This window comes from Eptatretus burgeri, chromosome 18 (genome assembly GCF_056783735.1).
Source record: "Eptatretus burgeri isolate ZD-2024b chromosome 18, Ebu_testis_v1, whole genome shotgun sequence".
NCBI lineage: Eukaryota > Metazoa > Chordata > Myxini > Myxiniformes > Myxinidae > Eptatretus > Eptatretus burgeri.
This window is the reverse complement of record NC_140978.1, coordinates 3,158,915-3,174,686: the sequence shown is the minus strand read 5'-3', so window position 1 is coordinate 3,174,686 and position 15,772 is coordinate 3,158,915. Positions and strand designations below refer to the sequence as shown.

The 15,772-nt window shown below is 39.8% G+C and overlaps 1 protein-coding gene across 5 annotated transcripts in view; it reads right to left on the bottom strand.

Annotated features, from left to right (window-relative positions):
• Window positions 1-15,772, bottom strand: part of LOC147008480 (PDZ and LIM domain protein 3-like) — a 148,470-nt gene that overhangs the window by 92,339 nt on the left and 40,359 nt on the right. For all 5 annotated transcript variants that reach the window (XM_085863899.1, XM_085863901.1, XM_085863902.1 and 2 more), the window contains exon 3: window positions 15,332-15,419. In XM_085863899.1, the coding sequence (XP_085720025.1) occupies window positions 15,332-15,419 (88 nt within the window). The remainder of the gene's footprint in view (window positions 1-15,331; window positions 15,420-15,772) is intronic.

The window sequence follows — 15,772 nt, the reverse complement described above, 5'->3', positions numbered from 1 at the left end:
CAGTCTAGGGATATCCCCACCCTTGTAGTACCTCCGCAAACCCGGGTTTGCAACAATGTTCTCAGCATTCACAACTTTTCACCATCTCTCAAAAAAGTAGACCATTAAGTGCCATTAACCTTGCTACATTATTTGCCTGGAGTTTAAATGGGACTTGTACATTAATTATAAAGGGATGTCGATGTTAATGTCTATTATAGAGGGGTTTCAGTACCCATGATGCAGTGTCCTGGTGCCATTTTGGTTGGCAAGCCAAACAAGCGAGAAAAGGTAAACGAGACCTAACAAGGTCAAATAATTAGTGTAACCTTCCATTGCAGTAAGTCAGAATAATGAGCTAAACATGCTAGATTGTGGAGCTACTGATGCTATCATAGCCAGAGAAATGAATACAACCAACATGGCGGCATGCATGACATTATGGGATAGCTCTGAAAACCCTCTATGTCGGCTGATGCTGAAAATGCGGCTAGTACATAGAAGATTAATAAATGATAGATGAAATCGCTGGGTTATGGAAGATACAGTACAGACATAAAAAGAGGGGGGGGAGGTGTGGAGTGGGATGGTCTCCTTTCTAAGTGTGTGTGTGCGTGCGTGTGCATGTTTGTGTGTGTGTGTGTTTTTTTTCTTCTCCTTTCAAGCATTGATAGGGAATGCATTATTTATTTGTCCTCATTTGTCACCCTGTCAATTTTGTTATTTCTTTCCTACGGTTCTATGAAACCTGTTTGTTATTTAAAGGTAAGTTGACACAATTCAACAATTTTATCTTAGCTTTAATTTACAAATGAGCAGAGATCCATCCTAATGGATGGGTTAATTCCCCCTCTTCCTTGACGTCTTTTTTTTTAATTAATTTTAATTTAAGAGCTATTAATTTTTTTTAATCACCTAAAACCTTCCCATGCAACCCCAAGTGCAACCACGAGTTTTAAACTCATTCTGTCGAGCTGTTCAGGAGTGCATGAAACTCAAAAACAAAAACACAAACGGGATGACATTACAGTGTGACAATTACCCAACTTCCATGATGTCTGGTTTTCATGCAGAGAATTGGCTTGTTTTATTAAGATTTGTAATTCCACATCACACCAGCAGTGGCGCTATATGACACCCGTTGGCAAAGACAACGTTTATGTCCTCCCACCCTCTTTTTCTTCCCCCCCCCCCCACCAGTATCCTGGTGGCTATGAAATTCGCGACCACCTAAAACCTTTCCGGTCACACCCTAAGTATAATCACCAGTTTTCATCTCATTCTGTCCAGCAGTTTAGGAATGCATACAAGTCAAACAAACAAAAATAACCTCAAACAAACAAACAAATATACAAACAAACAATAATGCAAACAAACAGACACTTCTCAAAATATACATAATACGATTTTCCCTGTTTTAAGCCTGAGTAAATTTCCTCTCTGTAGAAGTGAAAGGCTGCAGGCACGCAGTGTTCTGTTGAAACAGCTGCTTCCCATTACATGCCAAGAGAGTTCAGCCTCCTCCATACTGGGTTGCTTAACTGAATGAATATACTGTATCTTTTTCATCACTGTTTTAGAAGCTCTGCCACCTATTTTATCCTCAAATGCAACTGTTTAATGCATATGCCTTTCTGGTTTATCATTATATTACACAGCATTATATTCTGGCCACCCGGTTAACCGTCCACCTGAGAGATGGCACACACATTGATGAATCACACTGCCTGTGAAAACACCAAAATGATAGTTTATAGCTGGGTCAGGATTCAAAACCACAAAAGACAGCTCAGACGTGAGTGTGCATAACACCAAGCCATCCTGCCAGCTCAATAAGCCAATGATTCTGCAAACAAAAATGTGACATTCATTAAACCTAGAAAGAAGTAAATGTCTGAATCGCATTTCCTAGTGCCATCTTTTTCTCTCTTGTTCACGAGTAAAATCCACTTTTGTGGCTTAGGAGCTTCAATACATTTGCAAACTTACAGCAAACACACTGACCTTTTGTATTTATAATACATCATACAAGGTGTGTAAAGGAACTAATATTACATGAGCAAGTTGCCCGTGCCCACATGGGATTCTAAACGGGTTAGGGATTAAGGTGTCAAAAATGCAAATGGCATCTTCTGTTTTAGAGCCGGCAAGTTGGGAGCGCCAATTCCCATTTATTGCCACATCTGGTGCAATTTAAATGCTCTAATGGCAGCAAGGTGCTCCAGTTGAAACTGTTTGTTCGATATCTGTAGCTTTTTGATGCCCAGGTCCATAATAATAATTTGTATTGGTGTCAAAATTAATCGTAGGATGAACGTCAAGAACAGTAAGAACGAGATATCTGTGATCACAAAGCGATCGCCAAGGATAAAACTTGGTGAGGCTTACCCTTGCTGTACACCCGCGACTTACCCTTGGCCTGCAATCCAATGATGGCCATATTTTGTTCGGAACACCATATGACTTTGACCTTCAACATTCAGGGATGTGTCGATTAAGAAAAATGTGTCCCCATCTACAGACAATCCATAAACCTCACATCATTAAAATTTGATTAAAATTATTTAAGTTATGATCAAAAATGTGTTTTTTGTTAATTAGGTCACAATCCGAAAAAGTAGGTCAAGGACACAAACCAAATATCAGATGACAACTTCAGTGCAAGTACACTATTATGATGCAAAAACGTCTTGGAAGGCAAAGTGGTCTTTGAGATTCCGCATTGGTAAAATTGAGTGATTTAAAAAATTAAAAAAAAAATGTTATTTTAATTTTTTTTCAGACTGCCATTTGACTTTTATCCTTAATTCGGAGGTGTGTGACGTAAATGAAGTTTAAATGTGGCTTGCTCTAGACAACGAGAGAAGGCAATTTCGTTCTGATCAGCCAAATTTTCATTTTTTGTCATGAAACATTTTCATGAAGAAAGATATTAGGACACATCTGATAACTCACCAATATAAATGGAGTTGAACCGAGGATCACGGCATCATGGGTAATGTTCTGAGACTTTAACCTAAAATGGATAATGTGCATGTGCTCCAAAGTGTGGTCAGTAATTACTGCAGCAAGCTCTGATTTTCATTCATGTTTTGCCTTTTTTTTCAATCTTTTTTCCTTCTTGCCTATTTTAGTTGACCCACTCTTTCTTGCAGGTTTTTATCTCATTATAATTATTCATCCTGTACTCATGGCCGAGAGGTTAAGGCGATGAACTATCAATATATTGGGATCTCCCAGCACAGGTTTGAATCTTGCTGACTATGATGTGATTAACCAGACTCTGCAGCTTTATAGTTGGTGTCCATTCTTATATTAGTTTGGGAGGTCAGCAATATGAATCTTGTCGAGGTATACCAAAAGCTTTAAAAATGGTGCATTCTGCTTCTTTGCTGGATGCTCAACATTTAAAAGGGATAGAGCATGGACAAACAACCATATGCTGGCAAACATAGTGCAGGCTTTGATGTGCCGAATGGCCCCCTCCTGTATTGAAGTTCCTTGCAAAGGAATGCATATTACTAATAGTCTTGTTATTATTGTCTCATACAGATGATGGAGGTTATCAATGTTGGCAGAAGGTGGAAAACCGAGTCGTGGGGCTCACTACACCTCTTAGTTGGGCATGTGGATTACTAGTAGTAGTAGGAGGTTGTCTGGTTACGCTATATTGTTACCATTCAGCACTTAGCTTATATATAATCTACTGGTCAAAAGTTTTCGAACACCCCCATTTTTCAGCTTTTTACTGAAATTTAAGCAGTTCAAGTCTTTGACACTTTGGTTATAAAAAATTTTAGGTTACCAAAAACTGAAAAAAATGTAAATTTAAGAGTTGTTAAAAAAGGCCCTTTTCAGGGAACAAGTAATGGGTGGTTGTATGGCAGCTTAGCTGCCAGGGTAGCTATCATTTCTTGAAGTGTGACTGTATTACTGATGCAGTGCCCCTCTACCAGTACACACACTGGAACTGGTACTCATTTCACCAATCTCAGAAAGATGACAGGCTGAGTCAAACCCCTGGTGTATTAATTCAGTGGCTGACAGGGCTTGAACTCAGGACCCTAGGATCCAAAGCCACCACTCTAACCACTGAGCCAACACCAGGCTGCAAGTAATGGATTAGTAACTGCAGTTTTTGTGCAGCAATGGAAATAAATTAAGCCTTGAAAGTTGATGCAAACAATTCCTGCAGGTGTCCCAACTTTTGTTGATTAGTTACAAACCCTCTGTCTGTATAAAAGCAGTGTTGAAACAGACTGTGGCTACACCCTCTGAAGCATTATTTGGACAATATTGCACTGCAGGAAGTAGTATATTGCTATCATAATGGTGAGAAAATGACAATTAACAAAGGAAGACAGACAGACCATTATAACCCTTAAAAATGTAGGTCTTTCGTTTAGAGAAATTGCAAAGAAGCCAAGGTGCCAGTGAGTACAGTTTCCAACACCATCAAAAGGCACTTGGAAACTGGAGGAAACTCTGACAGGAAGAGGTCTGGGAGACCCAAATCCACAACACAATCAGAAGACAAGTTTCTGAGAGTCAACAGCTTGCGTGATAGGCGGCTCACATGACAGCAGCTTCAAGCACAGCTTAACACTGGTCGAAGTAAGGAAGTCTCAGTTTCAACTGTGAAGAGAAGACTTCGAGCTGCAGGTTTTACAGGTCGAGTGGCAGGAAGAAAGCAATTGCTAAGATGGCAAAATAAGAAAAAGAGGCTTGCCTGGGCCATGAAGCACCGCCAGTGGACTACTGAAAACTGGAAGAAGGTCTTATGGACCGATGAATCAAAATTTGAAATCTTCGGTTCATCATGCAGGGGTTTTGTACGCAGTCAAGTTGGCGAAAGGACAGTTGTTCAGTGTGTGACACCAACTGTCAAACATGGAGGAGGAAGCGTGATGATCTGGGGCTCTTTTGCTGGATCCAGAGACGGCGACTTGCACAGAGTGACTGGCACCCTGAACCAAAAGGGCGACCACAGTATTTTGCAGCACCAAGCAATACCCTCTGGTCTACACTTAGTTGGTCAGGGGTTCATCCTACAGCAAGATAACGACCCAAAACATACCTCTAGGCTACGTCAGAACTACCTGAGAACAAAAGAACAAGATGGTAGGCTTCAAATTATGGAATGGCCAGCACAGTCTCCAGACTTAAACCCCATTGAGCTGGTTTGGTATGAACTGGACAGAAGGGTGAAAGCAAAGCAACCTACAGGTGCAATACATTTGTGAGAACTTCTGCAAGTGTTGGGAAGAACTTTCTGAACAATATTTGATTTCCATTGTAGAAAGAATGCCACGAGTATGTTCGGCTGTTATATCTGCAAAAGCTAGCTACTTTGACGAGTCAAAAATTAGATAAAATTTTGTTCAACAAAACGATTCCATGATTTCTTTTTTTTTATCTGCAATTGTTTATTTGTTCTGTGCTTTAATTTCAGAGCACATTGAAACATTAAACTGCAAAAATTTTGGTTAATTACTGGAAAAATGGGGGTGTTCTAAAACTTTTGACCGGTAGGGTACTACGACCCCAGAATGAAATTATATTGGATGTACTGATTTTCCAATGTTATTTTTGTCTTTATTATTGAAAATAAAACACGTCCTAATCTCCTTGCTATCTGTGTGAAATTACGATGACAATTTCAAAGAGCCAGGTCGTTCATGTGAAAGAAGCACAAAGAGAATTTACTCCTGAGTCCTATGTACTGTGGAGAAAACCAAGAAAGAATTTTGTTTTCCGTCATTCAGCAATTTTTGTTCATTGTTATGGAAACATGACAGCAGTAACAATAACAATAACTTGTGTTGCTAGCAACGACTGAGGCTTTCACTGAGAGATGAAAGAAGGAAACATGAGACACCATCAAATTTGGCATATTTGAAACCGGCATAACTACAAACCTATAAAAAAAACTGATTTGTTTCGTTGCTAAGGAACAATTCATTAGATATTATCACAAATGTTCAAATCATAAGCACGATTGCCTACAACCAACAAATACCAATTTTCTCCATGAAAATCCATCGACATTGAAATCGACTTATTCGAGTCGAATTCAGAAATTCAAAACGTTTGCCGAGCCTTTGGACCAATCATCTTCATTGAAGGATATGCACAAGAGCACATGACTTGCAACACCCTTCTGAAGTTTAAATTTTGCGAACTTGTCACAAAATATGGCAGAATAAAATATAATAAAATTAGGCTGGCACTCAGTGGAGCGTGTACCTCTGCCAGGCTGAACAGATTACATTTTGTATCCCACTGATAGGCTGGATCTGCAACTGGACATGAACAGCAATCGAATCGGCTTGTTATTGTCACCTACCCAACTCTTCCACCAAGTTTTCTCAAAACTTGTGCACATCTTTTTGAAATATTGTGCTATATATAGTTTTTGGCCCCATCTCTCAATCTTAATGACGTTAAAAAAAAAAAAATCGTATCCAGATCCGGAATCGGATCTTCACCAAAATTGAATTGATTCGTCCTCATCAGACACCCAACCTGTCCATTAAGTTTTGTCTGAATCCATCGATAACTTATTGAAATATCCTGTTTAAGGCCAAACAAACAGACAGCGGTGAAAACATAACTTCCACCCACCTTTGGTGTTGGAGTTAGCAACATCAGCAATAACAATAAGCTTCCTTCAAGTGCTAGGAATTGAGATGGCCCAGAGGTGCTTTGGGGTTAAGCCACTTCTCTTCTGGCATCGGCTGCCACGATTTTGTCTGCCTTGTCTGCCAGCCTGGCCTGGTCTTTCTCCATCATGGCAAACAGCTCAAAGATCATTATTGTCTCGGGGAGCTGCTGTTCCCTCTGAAGCTGTGGATGACATAGCCTCCTGTTTCATCTCACCCGGGGCTGAGGAAGCCTTCTCCATCTGCCATCGTAAACTACAAATTCTCAAAACTCCAAAAATATGAAATAAACATACAAATGTAATCTGTACACCTGACTGGACTGTGTGATTAATTTTAACTGAGCGTGAATGGTCAATTGGCCTCCGCATTCATGTCTGAACCAACATTTGCTTCCTAAGCTAGCTTTCCCGACCTGGTGACAAAGCAAGAAGGTAGACTCACAAATGACCCAAACAATTTATTAACAATATATTAAATCATAATAACATTAATACTACTACTACTACTAATAAATATTACAACATTCACACACAGGTACAAAACCATTGGAACCTCAACACAGGAGGAACATAATATAAAATACGAACACCCTAATGGGCCGTACACAAAATGCACGACTCTTTTTTGGTTGTTTTTTTTTTAACCCCTTTCCTTCCCTCTTCCCTCTGTGATGATTCACTTGAATCCTCAACAATAATAAAATGTGTGACTGTGCAGGTGACCTTTTTTTAAATTTCAATCAGCTTCCATTCTGAAAGTTTTTTTGATCAGTGGAATCTGACAGCTAAGTCAATGATTTAGTGTTTCCCTTCAGCACACTCCAAATTTTGCAAACTTCCAGTTGAACTTCCTGCTTTCTACTTTTTGGAAATGCCGTCTCATAACCTCGAATCAATGATGTAAAAACAGCGCCCCCACCATTGTTTGACCCTCCGTTTCCACCCCCTCCCTCCCCCATTGAGGTGAAAAAAATTGCGCTGCCTCATGTGCTCAAGCTTGAAGTTGTCAGGATCATTGCTCCACAGGGCTGGTGCTGGTCTGGCCAAAACTCCACTCAGCCACTGGACTGGACTGTTGCTAAACTCTGCATTTCCCTCACCCAACTTGTTCTGCATCCCTGGGGAGAACCAGTGAGGTTCTGCCTAATTCTCTGATGGTTCCGGGCACTGGACCCCCACATTTGGCTTTTGAAGGGGTGGGCAGAAGCACGGCTCATCCAGCTGAACACGGATCTAGACACCTACATGTCCCTCAGGACCAGTATTGGATCCCACGGCAATGTTGCATAGCTGTTTTAATGAGTAAAATAATGATAAATAGGAGGCGAGGAAGAAGGAAACAGAATCAGTGTTACATATGGCAACCAAGACTATGTCAGTTACAACTTTGCCCATGCAAGGCAATCACAAAGTATGTAAGAGGATTCGCTCTTTTGCTCTGACAAAGTGTTAACGCCTGAAACGTCAGTTTCTCCTTGCTTCCCATGACAGCCGGCATACCTCAATCAATGTTCTCTTCATTTCATCAATTGCTCGAGCTATCCACCAATCCAAATCGACACTAGCCTGCACTGGGGAAAAATAAATCTCGATCTTCATTATAATAGCACAAAAGCCAAGCATCACAAAGCATGTCAGAACGAGTACATTTTACAGGAAAAAGAAATGTACAGTATGTGCAGAAAATGCACATTATGTGGGCTTTGAGGAACTTATCATACATATACAACCTAAACTTAAAGGCATGGGAAATCTGCAGTATCTCTACAATGCGCCGTACACAAACAATACAACACCTGAAGAAGCAATAAGATTCACCAAACAATGCTGGAAGATGAAATCAGAGGTTCGACACAGTGACTTTGGACAAATCTAACATCTTGGTTCCAACAAAGTAAATTTGGTTCTTTCCAAAATCCCTCAAACTTCACAAGGTAATGAACACATTTGCAAACACGAAAGATCTACTGGCAGCTCTACAAACAATGGTGAACATCGGAGTAAACGGTATTGACAACATGACATCGCCAAGGGTTGTACGTTATATACAGCTCTGACATTACGTTCAATCACCAGATGATGTGAAGGAATTCATCACCAGCCACTAAACGCAGCAGACATCTTGGGGGGGGAAAAAAAATGCAGATAAACTCCTACATAAAGATGTGTACAACTTTCTGTGCTGGACTCTGGCCACCATCCCAGCAGAATCAATATAACCTATTGATTAAAAAACTTGGTGAAAGGTAAAGGTGAAGCCTTATGGAGACATGTCTTGTGCCATGGTCAGGAGTTCACATACATGTTATTTAAAGGCTGTTGTAGAACACCAAAGCATGTTGGATTGGGTGTAAGTCTACATCAGGTGACACATTCAGAAGTAGTACTCAAGCTTGTAAAAAACAAGATCACAGCATTAGCTCGGTTGTTGCACTACTTGCACGATTGACACATGCTGGGCCAAAGAACAACTCGATGCTAATTCACGTGTGTCTATCACCACGATCTCTGGGAACATAACACGTGCATCTGGGGACAATTTCAACAGAGCTACTGAGTCAATAAGTGGAGCCTAACGTGATGTTGTGAACATGATTCATTATCAAATAGCTGCGAATGATGAAAGCACACAACAGTTTGGCAACATTCCAGAAACGTTTTCAGACCAGGATAAGTGATCGACCACGACAGTAATTGAAGCATCGTCATTTTATCACGTCCAAATATTTTAAGGAAACAACCACATCCACAGTATTTATTGAGGGAGGTAAATATTGAGTGTTTTCTGTGCTGTTCAGCAGAGCATGCAAAAATGAAGGCACTGGACTAAGCCTTTATCCATTTGCCTCAAATTACATCAAAAGCTATTTAAGCTGAGATTCACAGTGACTCAGTAGAGACCATTCCTATTTGGATGGTGTATCATGCCATTGTGACATCAAAGGTGGACATTGTGAAGACAAACATATATTTTTTTTGTACACATAGTCGAGGCTTGTGGAAGAGCTAGTCCAGTGAATTTATCAGGATGTAACAGACAAAAATAGGATGCAAAACATGCATGCATGGGGTGCACAAAATGGAGGCAGAAGGAGGGAAAAATGGAAAATTCAAATGAGGAGAAATTTGAGTGGGGTTAATGAGGGTACAAAAGATCATGGTTTTGGATTGGGGATAATCTGAGATGGTGGTGAACAGCTGCCTTGAAGACCTGGAGGGAAGAATGAGATTGAAGAGGATGTGGAAGTTGATTCCACAGGTGGGAAAAAGAGAAACAAATGAGTGGAGATAAACAGTGATCCTGGAATTAGGTGGTTTTACCAGAAGGGGGTTGGTGGTGGACCAATTAAGCCCTGCAGAAACTGGGGGGAGGGGGGAGACAAGGCATGGATAGAACAGAGGGTGCAAGACCAGAAAGGAGGTGGTAGAAGAGAGAAAGGGACTGCAATGTATCCTACTGTAATGTATTGTGCTGTGTTGGATTGTCATGAGCACACCCCCGATGGAGCGGAAGCAGATCATAAATACAGTGCCTACTGAGACCTCAATCAAAAGAGTCTGTGTTTTTTGTGCTCGTTACAAAACACCACATGAGCGTAATATACTGGGCATGTGGGATACATTCCAGAGACCATCGACCCATCTGCAATGTTGAAGTGATAGGCGCATCGACTCAACTTCATCATGAGAGATTTCAACAACCTTGAAAGTCTTGGTTTCCATGAGGTCAAGCTGAGCAAGATGTGAGGCAGCGGAGCCAGTCCAGAGGGGAGAGCCATACTCCCTCAAGCTGTGGATGAAGGCCTTCGAGATGGATAGGAGTTCAGGTGTGCCAAGGAAGGACTTTGTATGACAGAGGATGTCCAGTTAGCGGCTGGCTTTTGAGGCCAACTTGGAAATGCGGTTTGCCCAAGAGGTATCATGGCTGATAACGAGACCGAGGAGTTTTAATGACTGAACTTCCACAAGAGGATTGTTGATATAGTCGATGGGAGAGTTTGCAAGATGGTCCTTTTGGAGAGAAATAGTGAGTGTGAGATTTGTCAGGATTGAAAGACATATTCCAAGTGTTTGACCAGCTTGTGATTTTTTTTTTAAGGTGTGAAGAGACGAAAGAGGCCGAAGCCTGTTTGTCTGAAGGATGAAGAATGTCACAGTGAAGGACGGAGTCATCGGCAAGTTGATAAAGAGGATTTTCCAGTGAGTCAGAAAGATCATTGATGAAGATCAGGAATAGGACTGGGCCTAGAACACTACCATGGGCACTCCAGCCATAACAGGGTGAAGAGATGAAGTCATTCTGTTGAGAGGCTATGAGAGCAGAGGGAGTTAGTACCCCATGTGTGGAGTTGCCCTTTGATGTTATAGACAGACAGTTTGGAGAGCAAGGCAGGATGTCAGATGGTATCAAACACAGGCGATGTCCAGAGAGATGGTTCTGATCTCATGTCTGACATTGAGGGCCTCCATCCATTGCTGGTTGTGTCGAAGCAGCATTTCCAAGGTGGAGTGACTTGGTCTCAAACCAAAAATTGCAATCAGAAATGAGGTTTTTGGAGAAAAGGAAGGATTTCATATCGACTGCGATGATTGATTCCATGACCTTGCTGATGATTGGATGTAAGCTCATTGGTTTGCAGTTAAGGGGATCAGTCAAAATAAATACTGCCCACTGTCCAATTATTCCTGTATAGCAATAGCAATTGCTTACAAATCAGTGTATACCGTAACAAAATATGTAAATGATATGTTCCACTCAGTGGGTCAGGAATAAACCGATGTCATGTATGATGAAGCAATCTCGTGCAGGTTGCTTCAAATGATGATACTAGCACTTAACGATTCCAAAATTTCTGCTGAATTCATCCTAAATTTTACATTTTCCAACTTTTTGTATTTTCATAAAATGGCAAATCTGATTTGGAACATTTGTACGAATTCATGTTAGAAATAAAACACATTACCTTGAGTTTTTACCCCTGCACAAGCAAAGCGAAAAGCGGAGTTAAGTAATTGGTTCATGTCCGTCTATGTATCGGTCCCGTCTGTCTGTCATATCAGTTTATGATCAAGGAACAATGTATTTAAATTGAATGTTATACAGCACCTTCAGAAGGTATTCACACCCTTTGACTTTTCACATTTTGTTCCGTTACAGCCTGAATATAAATTGGATTAAATTGAGGTTTTTTTACAATCACAGATTTACACAAAATACTCCATAATGTCAAAGTGAATTTTTTTTCAGAATTTTTTTACAAATCAATACAATCTGAAAAACTGAAATGTCTTGAGTCAATAAATATTCAACCCCTTTGCTATGACACTCCAAATTGAGATCAGGTGCATTCAATATATTTTGATCATCCTGGAGATGTCTCTACAGCTTGACTGGAGTCCACCTGTGGCCAATTCAATTCGTTGGACATGGTGTATAAAGAAACACACCTTTCTATACAAGATCACACAGTTGATGGTGCACGGCAGAGCAGAAACTCTACCATGTAGTCCAAGGAACTGTCCGTAGAACTCCGGGATAGAATTGTGAGGAGGCAGAGACCTGGAGAAGGGTATAAATCAATTTATAGAGTGTTGAGAGCTCCCGGAGCACAGTGAGCTCCATCCTTCGGAAATGTAAAGAATATGGAACATTCCAGACTCTTCCTAGAGCATGCTGTTTGCAAATAGGCAGGTGAAAGACTCTAACAGCATGAGGCAAACAATTCTGTGGTCTGATAAGATGAAAACTGAACTCTTTGGCCTGAATGCAAAGTGCAAAGTCTGGTGGATACCAAGCACAGCTCATCACCCATCTAACACCATCCCTAACGTGAAGCATGGCGGTGGGAGCATCATGCTATGGGGATGTTTTTCAGCAGCAGCGACTGGGAGACTTGTGAGGTTAGAGGGAATAATTAATGGGGTCAAATACAGGCAAACCTGCTTTAGAGTGCAAAAAAAACCTGAGACTGCGGTGAAGATTTACGTTCCAACAGGACAATAACCCCAATCATACAGCCAAAGCGACACTGGAATGGTTTCAGAACAAGAACGTGAAAGTCCTTGAGTGACCCAGCCAGAGCCCAGACTTGAATCCCATTGAGAATCTTTGGAAAGACTTGAACATTGCTGTTCACTGACACTCCCCATCAAACTTGACAAAGCTTGAGCAAATCTGCAAGGAAGGATGGGAGAAAATCCCCAAATCTAGATATGCAAAACTGATACATACATGCCCAAGAAGACAGGAAGCTATGATCGCGCCAAAGGCTTTTTCTACAAAGTATTGACTCAGAGGGTTGAATAATTATGTAAATTAGAGATTTCAGCTTTTCATTTTTAATTAATTTGTAAAATATACAGTACTACTACTACTACTACTACTACTACTACTACTACTACTACTACTACTACTACTACTACTACTACTACTCAGCGGACGCATCCGAGATAGAGTTCGCAATGCCGCACCATGAGTCTTTGTCCATCATCAGTGTCTGCATGTCCGCTATGTCATGCTGGATATCCCTTGATACACAGTCGATGTAGTTCATAATTGGAGTCACAATGACGGATTGATTCGATTTTATTGAAGATCCGAATCTGGATCTGGATACGATAATTATTTAATTTTTCAAAGCGATTCTTCACCATTGAGAGAGTGGGCCAAAAACGATATCGTACTGTGTAGTCTGATATTTCAAAAATGGATTGATTGGGCCCGATATGTTCTCATGGATCAGGCATTACATGGTGGAGGTATACGCTCTCCCGAGTGCCCTTCTCGTTTTCTCTGCAACCACCTAAGCTATTGACATGAAACTTTCAACATAGGAGCATCTACCCATGGAGATTTTCTTTTTTTTACAAAGTTACATTATGATTTGATGGAAAATGTTGCTTTCATTCCAAAAAAAATCCGTTTTCTGCAGGCTTGGGTTGCAGGGTGTTTCATGTACCAGGAATAAATAGCCTTGATCGCAAGAAAAAGACTTTACATCAAGCAATGGCCCTATATATTGAAGAAATAACACGCTGTTGGAGACATAAATCTGATACTTTCGCTTTTGACACATTCAAACCCTCTCGGGGGCCAGAATGGTTGTTTCAGACTAAGAGGGGCCCAAAATGAAGAAAAGAAAGTGACATAATTGTCGTGGGCATGCACTACAATTTTGAACCACATATTTGCATTTGCAGATATTATCATTTAAAAATCAAAATGTGATTTGCACTTCACAAAGCAAAATCCTATGAGTTAATTTTGTGCAGCAGCACAATTCAAAGAATGAAAAAGTTGTCACTCGAGATAGACCAATAAACATGCAGCCATATCACTTTTAGGGCTCATTCGCATAATAAACCTGCACTTCTGTAAAAGTCTCAACTGCACTGCAGATGAGAGTTAAGAGTGCAAAGTTAATCTCAAGTCAAAGTGTAGAATACTCCACTCACATTCAAATTACTGCATCTTGAAGCCAATAACTGCGAGAATAATCATATCATCTATCTTCTTTCTATATATTACGAAAACTCTCATCTTGTATATATGTATGTATGTATGTTCCAGAAATACAGCCAAAACGGTACACGATAGCACAAAGATTTTAGAGCCACATTACTCACCATTCGCCTGCGGTGTGCAGTATCAAGTTTTGTTCAAATCGGGCAACGAAAAAAACTATTTAAAAAAATCAATTCCCGATTCAGTCAAGTACTCTTTGGAATAATTTGATCAATGCAAACAATCTCCATGGTATAGTTCGCTGGAGCTATCTTTTTTATTTTATTTTAGTTTTTTGTGAAATGATTTTTTTTTAATCAACCGCTGTCACAACGGGAACCCATCGGATTCACGAGTCGTCTAGTTACCACTAAAGATCAATGATAAATAATTTGAAGGAAAGTTATTGGGTTTAGCTGTAAAGGTTTCTGAGGTTTGTGCATGTAAAGGTAAGAGATCTTCGTATAAGAACAGGGCAATAATGATTGCAGAACCATTATGTTGTCCCAAGGTGAATGCAGGATAATGTCATAATTACGTAAGTGGATTGGAAAAAAAAAAGTAGGCAAACAGTGATGTAAGTGAATGAAGCAACATTTCAAAAAAATATATAAATGGAAAATTACTCGATTTTATCATTATCAAATATTTTCACTTTACATTAATATTTAAAAGAAGTGCATCATTAGGTTGTACATATATGCCATTTCAATGAATTTCCCAGTCATTGTTGTGGAAGCAGCCATGTCTGGTTCATGATTGGTTGAATTCCATTTGTGACATCACGCGTACATTATAACTGCCCTTTTTGTAAAGACCAAGTGAAATAAAATTACTGTCAAGAGAAAACGTCTTACATTCATGATTTGTAACACTGCTCCTGCTTCTCAAGCTGAGACTCAACTTATCCGAGTAAATCATTAAGGAAAGTTAAGCCGAAAGGAATGTCAAGCATTTCCCAAAATAGATGACTTCAAGCTGTTGAACTAAAATTAAGGGAGGATATTTTTTTATTCTGGTTTTTGCTTTGCTATTACATCATCACAAACAGAGAGCACATTTTTACAAATAACATGTTGAAGTTGTTTATCAAATTTACAACAACAAAAAAACAATTGACAAATGTTCGGATTATGATGGGGTGTAATGGAAAGTAAAAGTATGCTACCAGTCATCATCCGAACCTGTGGAGATCCTTCCAGGTTCATCTTGAATGGATGCGGTCTGCACTGTTCATCCATGACATTTGGAGACCACAACTTGTTTTCAGGTCTGTGGTGAAGAGGATTTAACAGTCAGGTTTGGTCACAGGAAAGAAATGTGTACTGGTGAGAAAATATATAAAACATTATTTTGAAGATACAAACATTTTGTTCACAAAATTAGTTTCACAAAGTTCGGAATGAAAGAAGGATAACAAAACAATTGTAAATCAAGACAAATAGTTTGTCTATTTTTGTCTTAACTGTTTATGTTACAATGTTAACAATTAACAAATATGGTAAAACAAGACGAAAACGGAAAACAAGCCAAAAAGTTTAAAGAAGATAAAAAAAACTGGTAAAGAAGACATAAATGGATGAACAATTCAAAAACGAATAAACAACACAATTTTTGCTGTTGTT